Raw genomic sequence first — 14,176 nt, forward strand, 5'->3', positions numbered from 1 at the left:
TTCTACATACAGGCTTTGTGTTAGTGTTTCGTGGAAAATATGAAGTAATCAAAGTACAGAGATGGCACAATGATAAAGGAACTGGAAATGGGTGGTAAAGGGAGTGACTGCAGAGTGAGGCTCTAGGCCTTAAGCTTTGTCACACCCTACCATGTGACAGTATATGTTAGAAATGTGGGCTAACTACCACAACCCTGCTGAGAGAAAGTGGCCCAGCTACATTCCACAACATCTCAAATTCACGGACTCTTTTAACACAGCAGAAACCACGAAACAACACAGGAAATACTAAAAAGAGTAACTGGTTATTATTATAAGTATTATTTGGCAACCCCACGGGGTGGTTTCAGGTACAGGGCTTAAGACTTTTTCTAGACTTAGATAAATGTTCGAGCTGTCTAAACTAAAAACTGCTTGCACAGACACAACTAAAATACACCAGTGCCATTGTTTTGTCTAAAGGTGCACAACTGTAATGCATGTTTGTAATACATGTTTGTAAAAACGAATTAAATTCCCCAGTTTAGCTTAGTCCTGTGAGGGGAAAAATGTTCCCAAATGGTCTTCATAACTAGACTAACTTCCACGCCGTGTAAACAAATACTAAATCACCCAAACCTAAGAATGATGAGTGCGTTTTTAATCCAATACGTGTTGAGGTGTTTGTGGTTTTCCATTTTCGTAAGGTTATTTGGGTCTCGACTTAATTCAAATAGCAGTCGGCTAAGTGACATTGTGGTCACATATTGTTAAAATGTTTATATATAAACACCTTCATATAACTAGCAACCAAACAAAAAAGAAAACACATGAATGACAGAGATGTAAGTGTAACTGTGTGTGTGTGTGTTTAGAAAGAATGGGAAGGTGAAACTGGTCAACCCGGTCCTGCAGAAAGAGGTGGTCAGGGTGTTGCCCAACACCTGTCTCTCAGGGTGGAGTGGAAACAGAAGAATAGCTCTGCTTCAGCTCTGCGTGACAGTTGTAGAGAGGCAGAGGGAGTGTGTGTGTGCAGAACAGAGTTTGTGGGGGTTAACGCAAAAGCAAGCCAGACACACTGACACACTGTCAGCAGAGAAGTTAACTTTTCAGGATGTTTGGGAAGAAAACAAGCACAATCAAAGATGATACCAAGAAAAAGTAAGTATTATTGGTGATTTTATACTACAGGCTGTTTTGGTTCTGTTCAGTTTTCTTGTGTTCAGGCAGGATCAGTTTTGAGTAAAATAAGAGAATTGACACCTAAAATGACGATGCGGAGCAGCAAAAGTTTATGAAAATTTGTCTCACAAATATCTTTTGAGATTCATAACATGTAAAAGTGTAATGTATTCTAAATCTACTGTATAATGTAAATCTTGAAGATTAAGGTTTCATTTATCGAATTCTAGATCATTAAACATATCAGATATATTTTCAAATACATTTAATCAGAATAACTATTTAAACATTAAATGACATAGAAAATAGAAAGCGTCTGTATATGGTTAGGTTTGCAACAACTTATTTATTTATTTTGTAACCTGTACTCCAAATGTTATCAAGAAATGTTAAATATGTTGAGTAAAGATTAAACTAAACTGAAAAACAGAAGTATAGCTGTGCTCTGTGTTAGATCGTCCTTTAAAAAGTAATTGTAATTAACAATTACACCATTGTGCTCACCTATATTTCACAATAGGAATATTTGTCAGTGCATTAGATGTATCATGAACAGCTGAATACGTATGTTTTTATCCAAGTACTGTACACATACGCAGTGATCAGGACCACCAGATTCGTTGGTGAAACAGTGACAGGAGTGTCCTTGTCACAGATACTGATAGCTCAGTTCCTGTAAGGGCTGACATGCTTGTTCCACCACTAGACTGGTGGGTGTTGGTTCAATCTTTTGACATGGTCATGCATAACTACAAACAGTAAAAGAAATTTACATAGCAGACAGATGACAAATACTTTCAGTATGTTTTGAAATTGTGAAAAATCTTGAGAGCTAGAATAACTTTATAGAACAATTCTATAGTGTGTTTGACACATTTCTGTTATGAAAACACATTAACTGGATAATCTTTACCTAGAGAATAGCTGAAATACATTCTTTTTGGTTTATTTTCCTTATGCTTTGGCTTTTAGAAGTTTTATACAAAGGGAGGCTGTCCACACCTTCAAGATGTTCTTTAGGTATGAGGTCATGCTAGGCTGGTTTAATAATGTCTGTCATTAGAATCAATAGAATCAATATAAATACTTTGGTGAACACTCCTTTAGTGCCAATTTGGTTTCGTTTGAACACTTTTTTGCCTTCTTCAGTCCCAAAAATATTTTCTTTTTTTCAACATTTTTCTTTTCAGAACATGAACTTTCATTAAAATGTATCTCTTCGTGTTTTTCTATGAGATTATTATTGTTAAATGATTTTAGGTCATGTATCAGCACGGGCATCTGATTGACAACTTCTGGTTTGTTTTCATTCTAGGGTGTGTCAGATTTTATCAAGGGTTCATTCTAGTGTGTATACATTTTTAAAGATTTAGGCTCCGATCCCCTCTTGATCCTGCCAAGGATAAGTGGGTTTAGAGAATCGACTAATTTGATGGTCTTGACATATTCTGTTTTATGTCTACCTAATGCTTTCTTAAACTACTTTCTTCTGCATTTGAGTGTATTTTATCTTATTCACCAGCCAATTGCATACCTAACTGTAACCTTTTTGACTTTTAACCCAAAGGTCGCAGATGGGTAGCCTGACCTTGCTGATTGCTCGCATGCAAAACAATGCAGACACCGTAGAGAAAGATATACTGCGTGCAGAAGAACTGTTGCTCGTTGTAAGAATACATTCTTTAAGTCAGTGCATTTGTGTTCAAATAAACACATATATTGAGTACATTGACATGTTTCTCTTTGCTCAGGATGCTGAAAATGAAAAGAAAAACAAGACATTAATACATCAGAAGGAGAATGCCGACCTCCTAGGCCAGGCAGAGGGGCTCCTGAAAGACCTGTTTCTGGATGTGGACAAAGCCAAGAAAATGAAACACCCTCAAACAACAGAAATAGAAAATGAGTGAGTTACACTAGAGGCATCTTCCACACCCAAATGGCCATGACTCACTTTGTTATTGTTCTGTCACATTAAAACTGGGCTGAATTGTTTGAATGCTGTACTCTTATGTAATTATATGAAAACCAATACTATTCACATTGCTTATCACAAGCTCCATAATTTTAATTTCTACTTTTCTCACGAATCCAGTGTATGTCGGCTTCATGAGCGCTGGCTGAAAGATTGCTCCCTTTACCGAGAGCTGTATGAGCCTATGGGCAGTGTGAAACAACAGCCACGTATTAACTGGGCTCAGGTGCTCAACCAGAAACAGGTCAGAAAACACACACAAGCAAAACACACTATGATTGCTTCGACTGTTTTACTTCAATTTTGCATTTATAATCAGAAGTAGTTATATGCAAGCAGTACTTCAAGTAAAATGTATTGCAATACTAAATACAGAAAAAAGTGAGCTGTGTTTGATAATCAACCATTTTGTTGAAAACATCACAGAAAGATGTAAGCAAAATGGAGTACGGGCCCACTTTGCCTGACGTGAAGAAGCAGATTGCAGCTCATAACATCCTCCATAAGGAGATTGAGTCTTACAACAACCAGCTGATCCCTGGATCTACCAGTTCTCAGGTTGGGCTTTAAAAACAGCATCTTCCATCAGCTGGAAAAATATGTTATCATTTTAGATTGAGTGATTCACTTTTCACTTAACCAACAACCCCTTATGTCATTCCAGGAGGAATATGCTGATATTAAGAAGCAATATGCTAACTTATTGGTAAGAAATCAGTCACAATATTCTACTTTTACCGTAATTGTTGGTCCCCTGAACATATTGTGAATGAGACTATTCTGAATCATAATTAATAAATGAGCATTTAATCATTTTTTCAATGCGTTTCAGGATAATTCAAAATGGAGAAGTCACTACCTGAATAGCCTGTACGACTACATGCAGGACTGTGAAAAGGAAGTAACATACATGAAGGAAGAGCAGAACAAGATCATTAAACGGGACTGGAGTGATCATATGGCCGACCATGCCGATGTCCGTAGACAGTATGAGGTTAGCTGGGCATGTTATATACACAAAGGAATGAATTGAAGAACATATCTCTGTAAAAAAAAAAAAAATGGCTACTGTTTTCTGTTCTCTACTATTACTTATCATTAATGTCTGAATTGAGAATGACAGCAGTCAATCTAAAAGAAATTACTTTGGTCTCTTTGCAGAATTTTAAAAATAACAGTCTCCTGTCTCATGAAAGTGAGGTCAATAAACTACAGGATGATGGGGATCGACTAATCGAGCTGAAACATCCTGCCCCCAGCATTGTACAGGTCAGAAAACACAAACAACCTTATTTGACATTATCAGTTTTGTTGTTGAATTGCTACAGAGAATGGCAAAACTAATGACACTAAAATGACATATTGTGTAATTGCATTAAATTGGATTTTGAAACGTTGTATTTAGCATATGCTGTGCTGTTTTTGTGTCCAGACCCAGAGAGACACTGTAAGAAATGAATGGCAGAAGTTTCTGAATCTATGCATCTGTCAGGAAACACATCTAGACAATATAGACGAATATAAAAGGGTAAGTAGGACTGACAAATGAATCCGTTCAAAATAGTTTTGAAAGTCCATAAAATGTTTTTCAATAAAATGTTTGCCTCTGTTCTTCTTAACAGTATCAACTGGATACAGATACCTTGTCTGAATCTTTGTCCAAGCTCGGGTCCACTGTTGGTACCAAACCAATAAATGGTAAAACCAACACCGAAATTCAGATGCAACTTGAGGTAAAATCAAATTTGATTTAAAACTATATACAAATATATAAACTTACGTATAAAAGTACATATTTATTCAGACTAAGTAGAACACAGGGCAAGTTATTTATATCTTGTACAAAAGTTTAAGGAATATCACTGGATAAATGCAGCTCAGCAAATGCCCTTGGTAAATATCCCAGTATGGTAAAAGCTTCTTGTTTTCTATGTTTGACCAGGCAGAAGAAAGGACTCTACAACATAATGAGCAGCTATTGGCCGACCTGAGGAAGCGAAGCACCGCCATTTCACCACTTAAACTTCGCCACACTGCTCCCAGTAAAACTACCACTGTTGAATCTTTGTGTGACTGGAAAACTCCCAAGGTTAGATTCTCTTCAAGATCTCTTTAAAACATAGAAGTTATGGTTACCAATTTTCTATTGAGCCAATGAGATTTTGCTAAATATTTTATATACTTGTTCTTTTCAAGGCTTCCTTGAACAGAGGAGAGTTGTTCAATCTGAAGTCCAACACTGACTGTGACAACTGGGAGGTGCAGTCCAGTGATGGGACAAGCACAAAATTTCCAGGAGTTTGCTTTGTGGTTCCCCCCCCTGACCCTGATGCCATTAATAGAGTTGACCTGTAAGAAAAAAACACATTATACAAAACAAAACTTTCAAGTATGCTTCTTGAAAATAATGCCTAAATACCAAGAATATCTAATAATCTACCCTTCTATGAGCAGGCTGGGAAAGGAACTGGAAGATTTAAAGAAAAGACGGGCTGCTCTAAGAGCTTCGCTCAACAATCAGCCACAAAAGGCCCCCCTTTTACAGAATTCAGGTAAATAGAGAAGTCCTTTGATATACTCACTCTTTCAGATAAATAGGGGTGGGCCAGGATTGAGCTTGAGTCTCAGTTTTTGGCAAGTAACAGGTTATGATGATGAAAAACCTCAAGTGCAAGTGTTTGTGAGAAAGATTCATTGGAATCTTTTTCCCCAAATCACACTGTCACATTTGTTATTTTAGCTCCTCCTGCTCTAAGAGCTGATGAAAACCCAAAAGCTGTGGAGCTGTCTGGCCGTCTAAACCAACTGGATAAAGATCTAGCTCAAACTGAGAAAAACACCCTAAGCAGCCTTAGAGCACCACTAGACCGCAGCGACCCTGTCACAGATCTCACAAATCGTCTGAAAGAGCAAGAGGTGAGACAGACTTGACATGCCTACTCCCCTTGGTTACAGACGGTTAGATACTTATCATTACTTTTCTCTTTTCTAAACAGAAAACAGCAGCAGCCCTCCAGCAGTTAGAAAAGCAAAGGGCCACAGCCCAGAAGGACCTAGAACCTCTTCTCTCACAGAACATTAAAGGACCAACCTTTTCTACTCTACCCCAAAAACTAAGTGATGCCAAAAATAAACAAGACAGTCTGGAGGCTCTAAATGATCTCTACAGAAAGAAGTATGTAAAATGTACAATTACACAAATATATAACAGTGGGGGCCTGAAGTTTGGAATGAAGTACAGATTTAGCTAATTTACCAAAGTTAAATACAGCTGATCATAATGTATATACAGTATATGAAGAGTTTAATCCTCAATAATCCTCTTTTTTATTGTGCATTCCAATTAATATCAATCAAACTGCAGTTGGTTGGATTTGATTTAAGCCATAGCAATACACAATAAACACAATAAAAACATAACACAATAAAAAGTAGAGTTAGAGTTATCTAATTTTGGAATCAAACTCTTCATATATACAGACATTTGTTATTACAAATTAAAACCTGTTCAGAAACATTTACGCTAAATTATTTTAAAAATCACCCTGAAATATTTTGTATGGAATATTACAGTTTTATTATAAGCAACTCAGCCGTGCAGGTTTTTAAAATTCATTGCCTTCATCATTTTGATTTAAAATCTTAAAACGCACTTCCGCTCTCCAGTGGCGATCCACTTCTGATTACGTCAGTTGGGCGGCTTGGGCAGAGCATCCATTAATTTCTCCCCCCAACTCTCAGTCAGCTGTGAGTTCTATTTTAAATTGAAATGCCTGCTATTCAATATTCAATCAATTTGCAGGTGAAACACAAGCCACACCCTCTATTTTCCCTGTAAATATGACTTCATGTCTGCTAAACACAATCACAGATATATTTGATAAATGTAATAAATTATAAGCGTCCAATATGTCACAGTAGAATGAAAAAGATTATAAGATACACCTTGACCAGATACATTTAGGACACCATGTCAATGACATCAAATCCCATTGGTTTTTGTGCGTCTTGTGACTACACACTTAAAAATAGGTGCTTCACGATGCCATTTTTGCCTTTACCATATGAAGAAACTTTTTGTTTAACAGAAAGTTCTTTGTAGAGGAAAAGGGTGTAATAAATTATAAAAAGAATAAAGGTAACACTTTACATTAAGGTTGCCTTTATAAAGCATTTTCAAATGTGTTCATTAATGATTAATAAGTCATGAACAAATGCATTATAAAGCAGTTATTACTGCGTAAATAAAAAGGGAATGAAATACCTGCCAAATAGTGAGCCATTTTTAGCTCAAATGTTATAAATGATTAATAAATGTATTTATTCATAATTTATTTGCTAAATAGGCTGTCAGACCGGAGACTGTATGGTTTTTCTTATTATTGTATATTTCATATCTTATATCACTTTTCAAACCATGTTGTTTAACTTATCCGATTCTGACTGTCTTAGGTATGTATTTTGTTAGACTCCCCCTTTTTATTAATGCTGTTATAACTGCTTTATAATGCATTTGTAAATGACTTATTCATGATTAATTAACACAATGCTATATAAAGGTAACCTTAATCTTAAGTGTTACCGAAATAAATAATTCTTATGAGAACCTTTGAGTAAATGGTTCTTTGAGGAATCATAAAGGGCTTCTCTTTGGCATCGCTGTAAAGAACAATTTGTAGCACCCTTTTTAAGAGTGCATGTGTGTTTTGTCAGGGTATGTACTGTGAAAGTCCCCGTATGTAGTGCAATACATGTGAATTTGTTTATTAAGCTGATGGAACTGGTGAATGCTGAAATGTTGTTTGGAAACCATTTCGCACTCTTCCGCAGGCAAGGGATGGGATGTGTGTACCGACTCCCAACACAGAATTTACAAAGTGTGGTTTAATTTGTCCAGTTAAACCGTTTTATTCTACCATTGAAATAATTTTAGAGACATTATATTAAGGTCGAAAAAACTCCAAAGTGTTGCTTTAAAGCAAAATATTAGCGATTTAGCATGATTACTCAAGGAGTGATGGTTGCTGGAAATGGAGCTTTGATGTCTCCTTCAGAAATAGCAAAATCTGTACATTATTTCATAAATTCAAAGGGAAATTAAAATAGAAAGACCAAATATTAAATGACCTCTTTTCAAACTTTCTAGAACGAATGCCTCCATGGCTTTACAGAGACAGCTGAAAAATATGGACAGCACTGTCACAGGCTTTGAAAAAAAGCTCAGTGAAGATTCTGCCATCCCAGACACACCCAGTTCCATCCAGAACCGTGCCCAAGAGACTCAGGTAACAACTTATGTATTTAATAGGATAAAACAATGTTTATTCATAAATGGTTACGTTTTGGGTTAACCACAAACAAAAACTGCATAAAGTTACAACACAAAAATGCGTACAATCAAATGTCATTTATATATAGTTCCTTGAAAAGCATTATCAGTGCTGTAATGTTATACAGTACATCATCCAAATATGCCCTCTTTTAATTCAGAGTTTAAAGAAAGATGTTGCTGCCACTCAAAGTCAGATGCAGAATCTTAGCGAGGACCTAGAGACACTCAAGAAGCAGTGCAGTTCACTTAAGCAGGGTTACCAGGAGTACTGTCCTGATATACAAAAACAGGAATCAGAGGTGAAGAACCTTCAAAGTCGATATGCCAATGTGTCCAACCAGCTAAACGAAAGGTCAGTGCTATATACTCAAATGTAGATAGTCTATCTATTTTGTATTGCTGGTGTTTTTTGGTTTACATTTACACTTCTCAGCAGTTAAAACATTAACATTATTTCCTTAGAGAGAGGCTATTGCAAGATGCTAGCAAAAAACACCAGGACTTTCAGAATGTGAGCCAATCACTGGAATCCTTCTTAGATAATCTACCAAACAACAAAATCAACTCCAGGGATGATTTGGCTCAAATCAATGCTAAGCAAAACTCTCAGAAGGTAAAATGTTTGCACTATATGAAATTACAACTGATCTTATGGTAAACAATAGCATAGTTTAAATCAGTGTGTGTGACTTCGTGTTTTTTGTTCATTCAAAGAGGGTGGTTGAAGATATTCGGAGGAAGGGTAATGACATGGACAGGGTGGTTGATCTCTCTAATGACCTACAGAGTGCTCTCAATGTAAGTAAGATGTTTTTGTTTGTTTAACAGTTGGATAGATGTTAGATCGCGTCCGGTGTCTCTGTTTGTTATATTCAGCTGTTCTCTTGATGTTTAAGAATACATATATTCTGTGTTAAATGTTCTTTCCTCATTGTTTGTCTTTAATATAAGTTTGTAGTCGTTCTGCAAGTCCCCACAAAGTTAATAAATTCCTGTGTACAGTGCACTACAGAAAAGTGATTTGTGTCCACTATTACGGCTGACTTACTTGAAAAACATGAAAACATTTGGAAACAATGTTTTATTAGTTTGAAAACAACTGGTAAAGAACGAAAGTGTTTGTATTATCAATAATTCATTTGAATTAGAGGACGAGGTATAAAGAAAAATATTATTTTAAGTGTATATTCGTCATTAGGTGGTACTTGGAATAACTAATTTTACTAAATGTGGTACTTGATCTAAAAGTTTGAGGACCACTGGTATACAGTATTTAACAAAAATGCCTTGAAATAAACATTACATGTTTAGCTTTATTGTGTCATATAATTCTATATTGCATTGATTTTGGCCAGGAATATGATATGAATTGTGACACATACAAAGCAACTCTTAATGATGCACCCCTGACAAATGCTAAAAGGCCTTACACCTCCACACTGGCTAGCTCTGTTGCAAAACAGGTAAGATATGAAAACATACATGCAGTTTTAAAATAATATGAATGAAATACTTAATATTACTAAATAAAACATTCTTTGCTGTGCTACAGGAAAAGGATCTTATGAACCGTTATGCTGACACAACAGCTGAGAGTGACCAGTTATTGAAACAAATGGATTTAGCAAAGTGCATCAAGGCTGAGGTGCAGTTTAATAGGAGAGCCAATTTAAGTTTAGCACAGTTATCGTAAAGTTATATTATATAAAGTTATATATTACTAATTAGAGTAAATAATAAACAGTTTACTGTATAATAAAAATGTATGTCTCAGAAACCAACTAGTATTTTCTCTTCACAGAATCAAGAAAAAGTACACATGGTACAACAACAGCAGGTACAACAAAAAGCTTTTGAGGACACTGAAGGTCTTCAGAAAGAGTTAATGGAGGAAATGGCTAGACGTTCCAATCTGGAGAAGAATCTTGGCACAATAAATAGCAGATATTTGTCTTTGAAAAGCCGAAGAGGAGTAGAACGATTTGAAGAGAAGGAAATTTTGCAGTACTACCGTGACCCAAAACTTGAGGCCAGTGTGCAGGACTTTTATAAGACGATTCACGAAGAAGCACTGAAACGTACCAAAACCCAAACTGAGATTGAAGTGATAACAAGAAAGATGACTAGTCTAGAAAGTGAAATAAAGAACACAAAGCCAAAGCTTGTGACAAGAGAGGTAACAGAAGTTGAGAAAGACCCTGGGTTGGATGTAGAAGCCTCAAACCTTCGCGAAATGATTAGCAAGTTAAGGAACGAAATTCGAATTCAAGATCAAGAAAAGTCTCACCTGAAAACAGAAATAACAATTTGGGAGCAAAAGAAGCAGAATATAAAAGAAAGAGTGGTGCAAAGGGAAGTGGTAAGAGTGGAGAAAGACCCAGGGATGTTGAAAGCTGTTCGCACATTTGAATTAGAGATCTCAGATGAAGGTCAGAGGTGCAAATCTTTGATGAGTGAAATCTCCCAAACAAGGAGCCAGATAAATTCCCTGGAGAGGCTCATTCCCACCATAGAGCCTAAAGTTATCACTAAGGAAATTAAAACAGTTGAGCAGGCCCCTGAACTAGTAAGTCAGTCTAAAGACCTTCTGTCCAGAATACAAGAGATGAAATTTGAGAACACAGATCTCACGACTGTGCTCGGTAACTTTCAGTCACGCCATATTCAAATACAACACATCAAACCTAAAGTTGAAGTCAAAGAAATTATAAATGAGATCTTCAGAGTGGCCCCTGAAACAGAGGCAGAGATACAGCGTTTGAGGAGGGACCTTCAAGACAACAGCAGGCAGAGCTCAGACTACGAAAGACAAATCACCATGATTAAAACTGACATTGGAGCTGTGCGTGCAGAGAGACCTACGATTGAGTATAAAGAAGTACTTAAGGAGGTTCTAAAAGAGGAAAGAAGTCCAGAGAATGTAAGAGAAATTCAGAAGCTCTCAGACCAAGTCTATTCCCTGCAAAGAACATACAGTACTTTGCAGGCTGACCTTATGCGTCTACGAAAAGACAGGGACGAATGGAAGGCTGAAAAGTCAAAGGTTGAGACCAAGGTTGTAACTAAAGATGTAACCAATTATGTTGATGACCCACTTCTGGAAAAAGAGGCAGAACGTCTCAGAAGAGAGTTTCGGGAAGAAACTCAGAGGCGAAGAACAACCGAGGAAATGGTGTTTGAGCTTCAGAATAAGTACATTCAGCTTGACAGACAAAAACCAGAGGAAAAAATAATCATTCAGGAGGTGGTTCGTCTACAAAAGGACCCCACACAAAGCCTTCATTATGAGAGGCTTGGTAGGAGTTTAGATGAAGAAGTCAATAATCGAAGAAAACTTGAGCTTGAAGTGCAGCAGTTGAGAACATTTATAGAGGACAGGGAGAGAATTCTGAGGAGCAGCGAGGAAAGGCAAAAAAAGATCCAGGTGGAAACAGAGTTGCGACAAATCAAATCTAGAATCTACGAGTTAGAAACTGCACCACCCCCCATTGAAGAGAACATAGTTATAGAGGAAGTTTTGAAAGTTGAGAGAGATCCAAAACTAGACAAAATAGCCAACAGCCTTCGAGCAGATATGGATAAAGAGAGCAGTGACAGTATGCGGTTTGAGAGAGACATCAGAAAAATGAAACTCGAGATAGAAATCCTGCAGCGAGAGAAATCAGTTGAGAAGACTGTCTATAAGGAAGTTGTTCGTGTAGAAAAAGACCAGGCAGTGGAGGCAGAGCGGTCCAACCTTCACGAACAGGTCCTTCAGCAGAGATATGCCAGAGAAGACCTTGAGGACAAAATTCGCTATCTAAAGGAGAAACAGCACAAACAACAAAGCAAACAATCTAGCACTTCCGTGGAGGAGACCAACCTATTTAATAATCGGGACAAACTGCAAAAAGAAAATGATAACATTCAGAGAGAGCTGAGATCTTTGAAATCTGAAAGGCAAAACATCAGCATTTCATTCGAACAGCAGTCTAGGCTGATGAGTGAAAGAAACCAAATGAACAGGCACAGAAGCATCAAAATGGAGACAGATGTTCAGAAGCTTGAAAGGCACATTCTGGATGAAAAGGACACAATCTACAAGCGAGAAAATATAATCAGGGAGCTAAAGAACAGTTTGAGGAAAGAGGAATCCTCAGAGACTCACACAAAAGAGGTCAATGTCTCCACGAAAATTAGCATCTTAGACCCTAACACTGGTAAAGACATGTCCCCTTATGATGCCTACATGCAAGGCTTTATTGATCGCAGCCAGTACATACAAATACAGGAACTAGAATGTGACTGGGAGGAAATCACTAGAATGGGACCCGAAGGTGATATATCAGTTTTGCAAGATCGCAAGAGTGGCAAGCAATACCCCATCAACATTGCCTTAAAAGAAGGCAGGGTGACTAAATCCCAACTACAACAATACAAGGATGGCACAATGCCTATCTCAGAGTTTGCTCTTCTTGTGGCTGGTGAAAATAAACCTATGTCATACATCCCAGTTAACAGCCAACCACTTAAACAGTCCCCAGTTTCTGACTGGAGGGTACGTCAACCTAAACATTGAAGGTAGAGTCAACATTGTGGATGCTGTCAAATCTAAAATGATCAACAGTACAATGATGAGAGAGCTTCAGGAAGAGATCAACTATGCCAAAGAGTTAAATGATCCTATCACCAAGGAGAAGATCAACTACAAGCAGGCTTTGGCTTTTTGTAATACTGACCCACCCCTAGGTCTATTGATGCTTCCGGCCACCTCCAACAATTCTTTCTCTTCATACTTTAGTCATACATAGCCGCTCAATTATAGATACCTACACTCTGTTTATTTGATTATCTGTAATTCAGTTTCCACACTGTTCACCTTCTTCTTGGTCAAGAAAAGTAGTAACATCTAATCTCATCTATACTGTACTAAGATTATTTTAAATATCAGGTGCTTTTACATCTGCCAACTTGATCACATTACGTGGGCCATAAATCTGGACTACACTATTCATGTAAACATCCCAGCATCTGATGTACTTGTGGTTACTATATTTATTATGTTATGGGGCAAATATTGTATTTTAACATATACAGCATAAGGAATAATCATCAATAATGAAATACAGAGAAACTATCCTTTTTATTTCCATGGTAAGATGGGCTAGAAGTGCAAATTCTGATCAGTCATGTTACATTTAATTATTTATGTATTTCCATTATCAAACTCTTAGCTTCTGAAACTATAATATGTGTTGAGGATGAATAAAAATGAAATAAATAACCCTTTTGGGGATTTGTTTTTTGTTGTCTTCCATTTAACTGAACAAGGCACATTCATTAATGGAATCAAATATTTTATTTGCAGGCAAGCATACACAACATTATATAATAAATGTTCTATTTAAATTGTAATAGTTTTCTACACAGATATTCTGCACATTTTAATATCAAATACGTTTAATAGCTACACTTGCTCAGTTGATGAGCCGGAATAGTCAATGTAAGAGAGGACACATATTAACTACCTCAAGACTGAAGTTATGCTCATTGGTTCACCCCAACAAATACGTAAAGCAAAAGCATCGTAAGGGCTAAGTAGATTCTATGAATTATCTTAGACTAATGCACCATTTTTAAAAACCGTTGTAACTTGTCAAGTGCTTCAATTCCCTGAGTAAATCATAGGAAGATTGAGGTCAACTGCAGGGCCACCAGAGAATTGCACC

At 36.9% G+C, this 14,176-nt stretch overlaps 1 protein-coding gene across 1 annotated transcript; it reads left to right on the forward strand.

The window, feature by feature from the left end:
• Positions 1–967: 967 nt before the first annotated feature.
• Positions 968–13,746, forward strand: evpla (envoplakin a). Its single transcript, XM_079460102.1, has 22 exons — positions 968–1,140; positions 2,729–2,828; positions 2,913–3,067; positions 3,257–3,380; positions 3,563–3,694; positions 3,801–3,842; positions 3,969–4,130; positions 4,298–4,405; positions 4,569–4,664; positions 4,759–4,869; positions 5,079–5,225; positions 5,333–5,487; positions 5,591–5,688; positions 5,877–6,052; positions 6,133–6,311; positions 8,283–8,421; positions 8,627–8,820; positions 8,931–9,081; positions 9,183–9,266; positions 9,824–9,931; positions 10,021–10,113; positions 10,270–13,746. The coding sequence occupies exons 1-22, from the start codon at positions 1,094–1,096 to the stop codon at positions 13,024–13,026; spliced, it is 5,358 nt and encodes a 1,785-aa protein (XP_079316228.1). The 5' UTR covers positions 968–1,093; the 3' UTR covers positions 13,027–13,746.
• The last annotated feature ends 430 nt before the right edge of the window (positions 13,747–14,176 follow it).

This window comes from Barbatula barbatula, assembly GCF_947034865.1.
Source record: "Barbatula barbatula genome assembly, chromosome: 7".
Classification (NCBI taxonomy): Eukaryota; Metazoa; Chordata; class Actinopteri; order Cypriniformes; family Nemacheilidae; genus Barbatula; species Barbatula barbatula.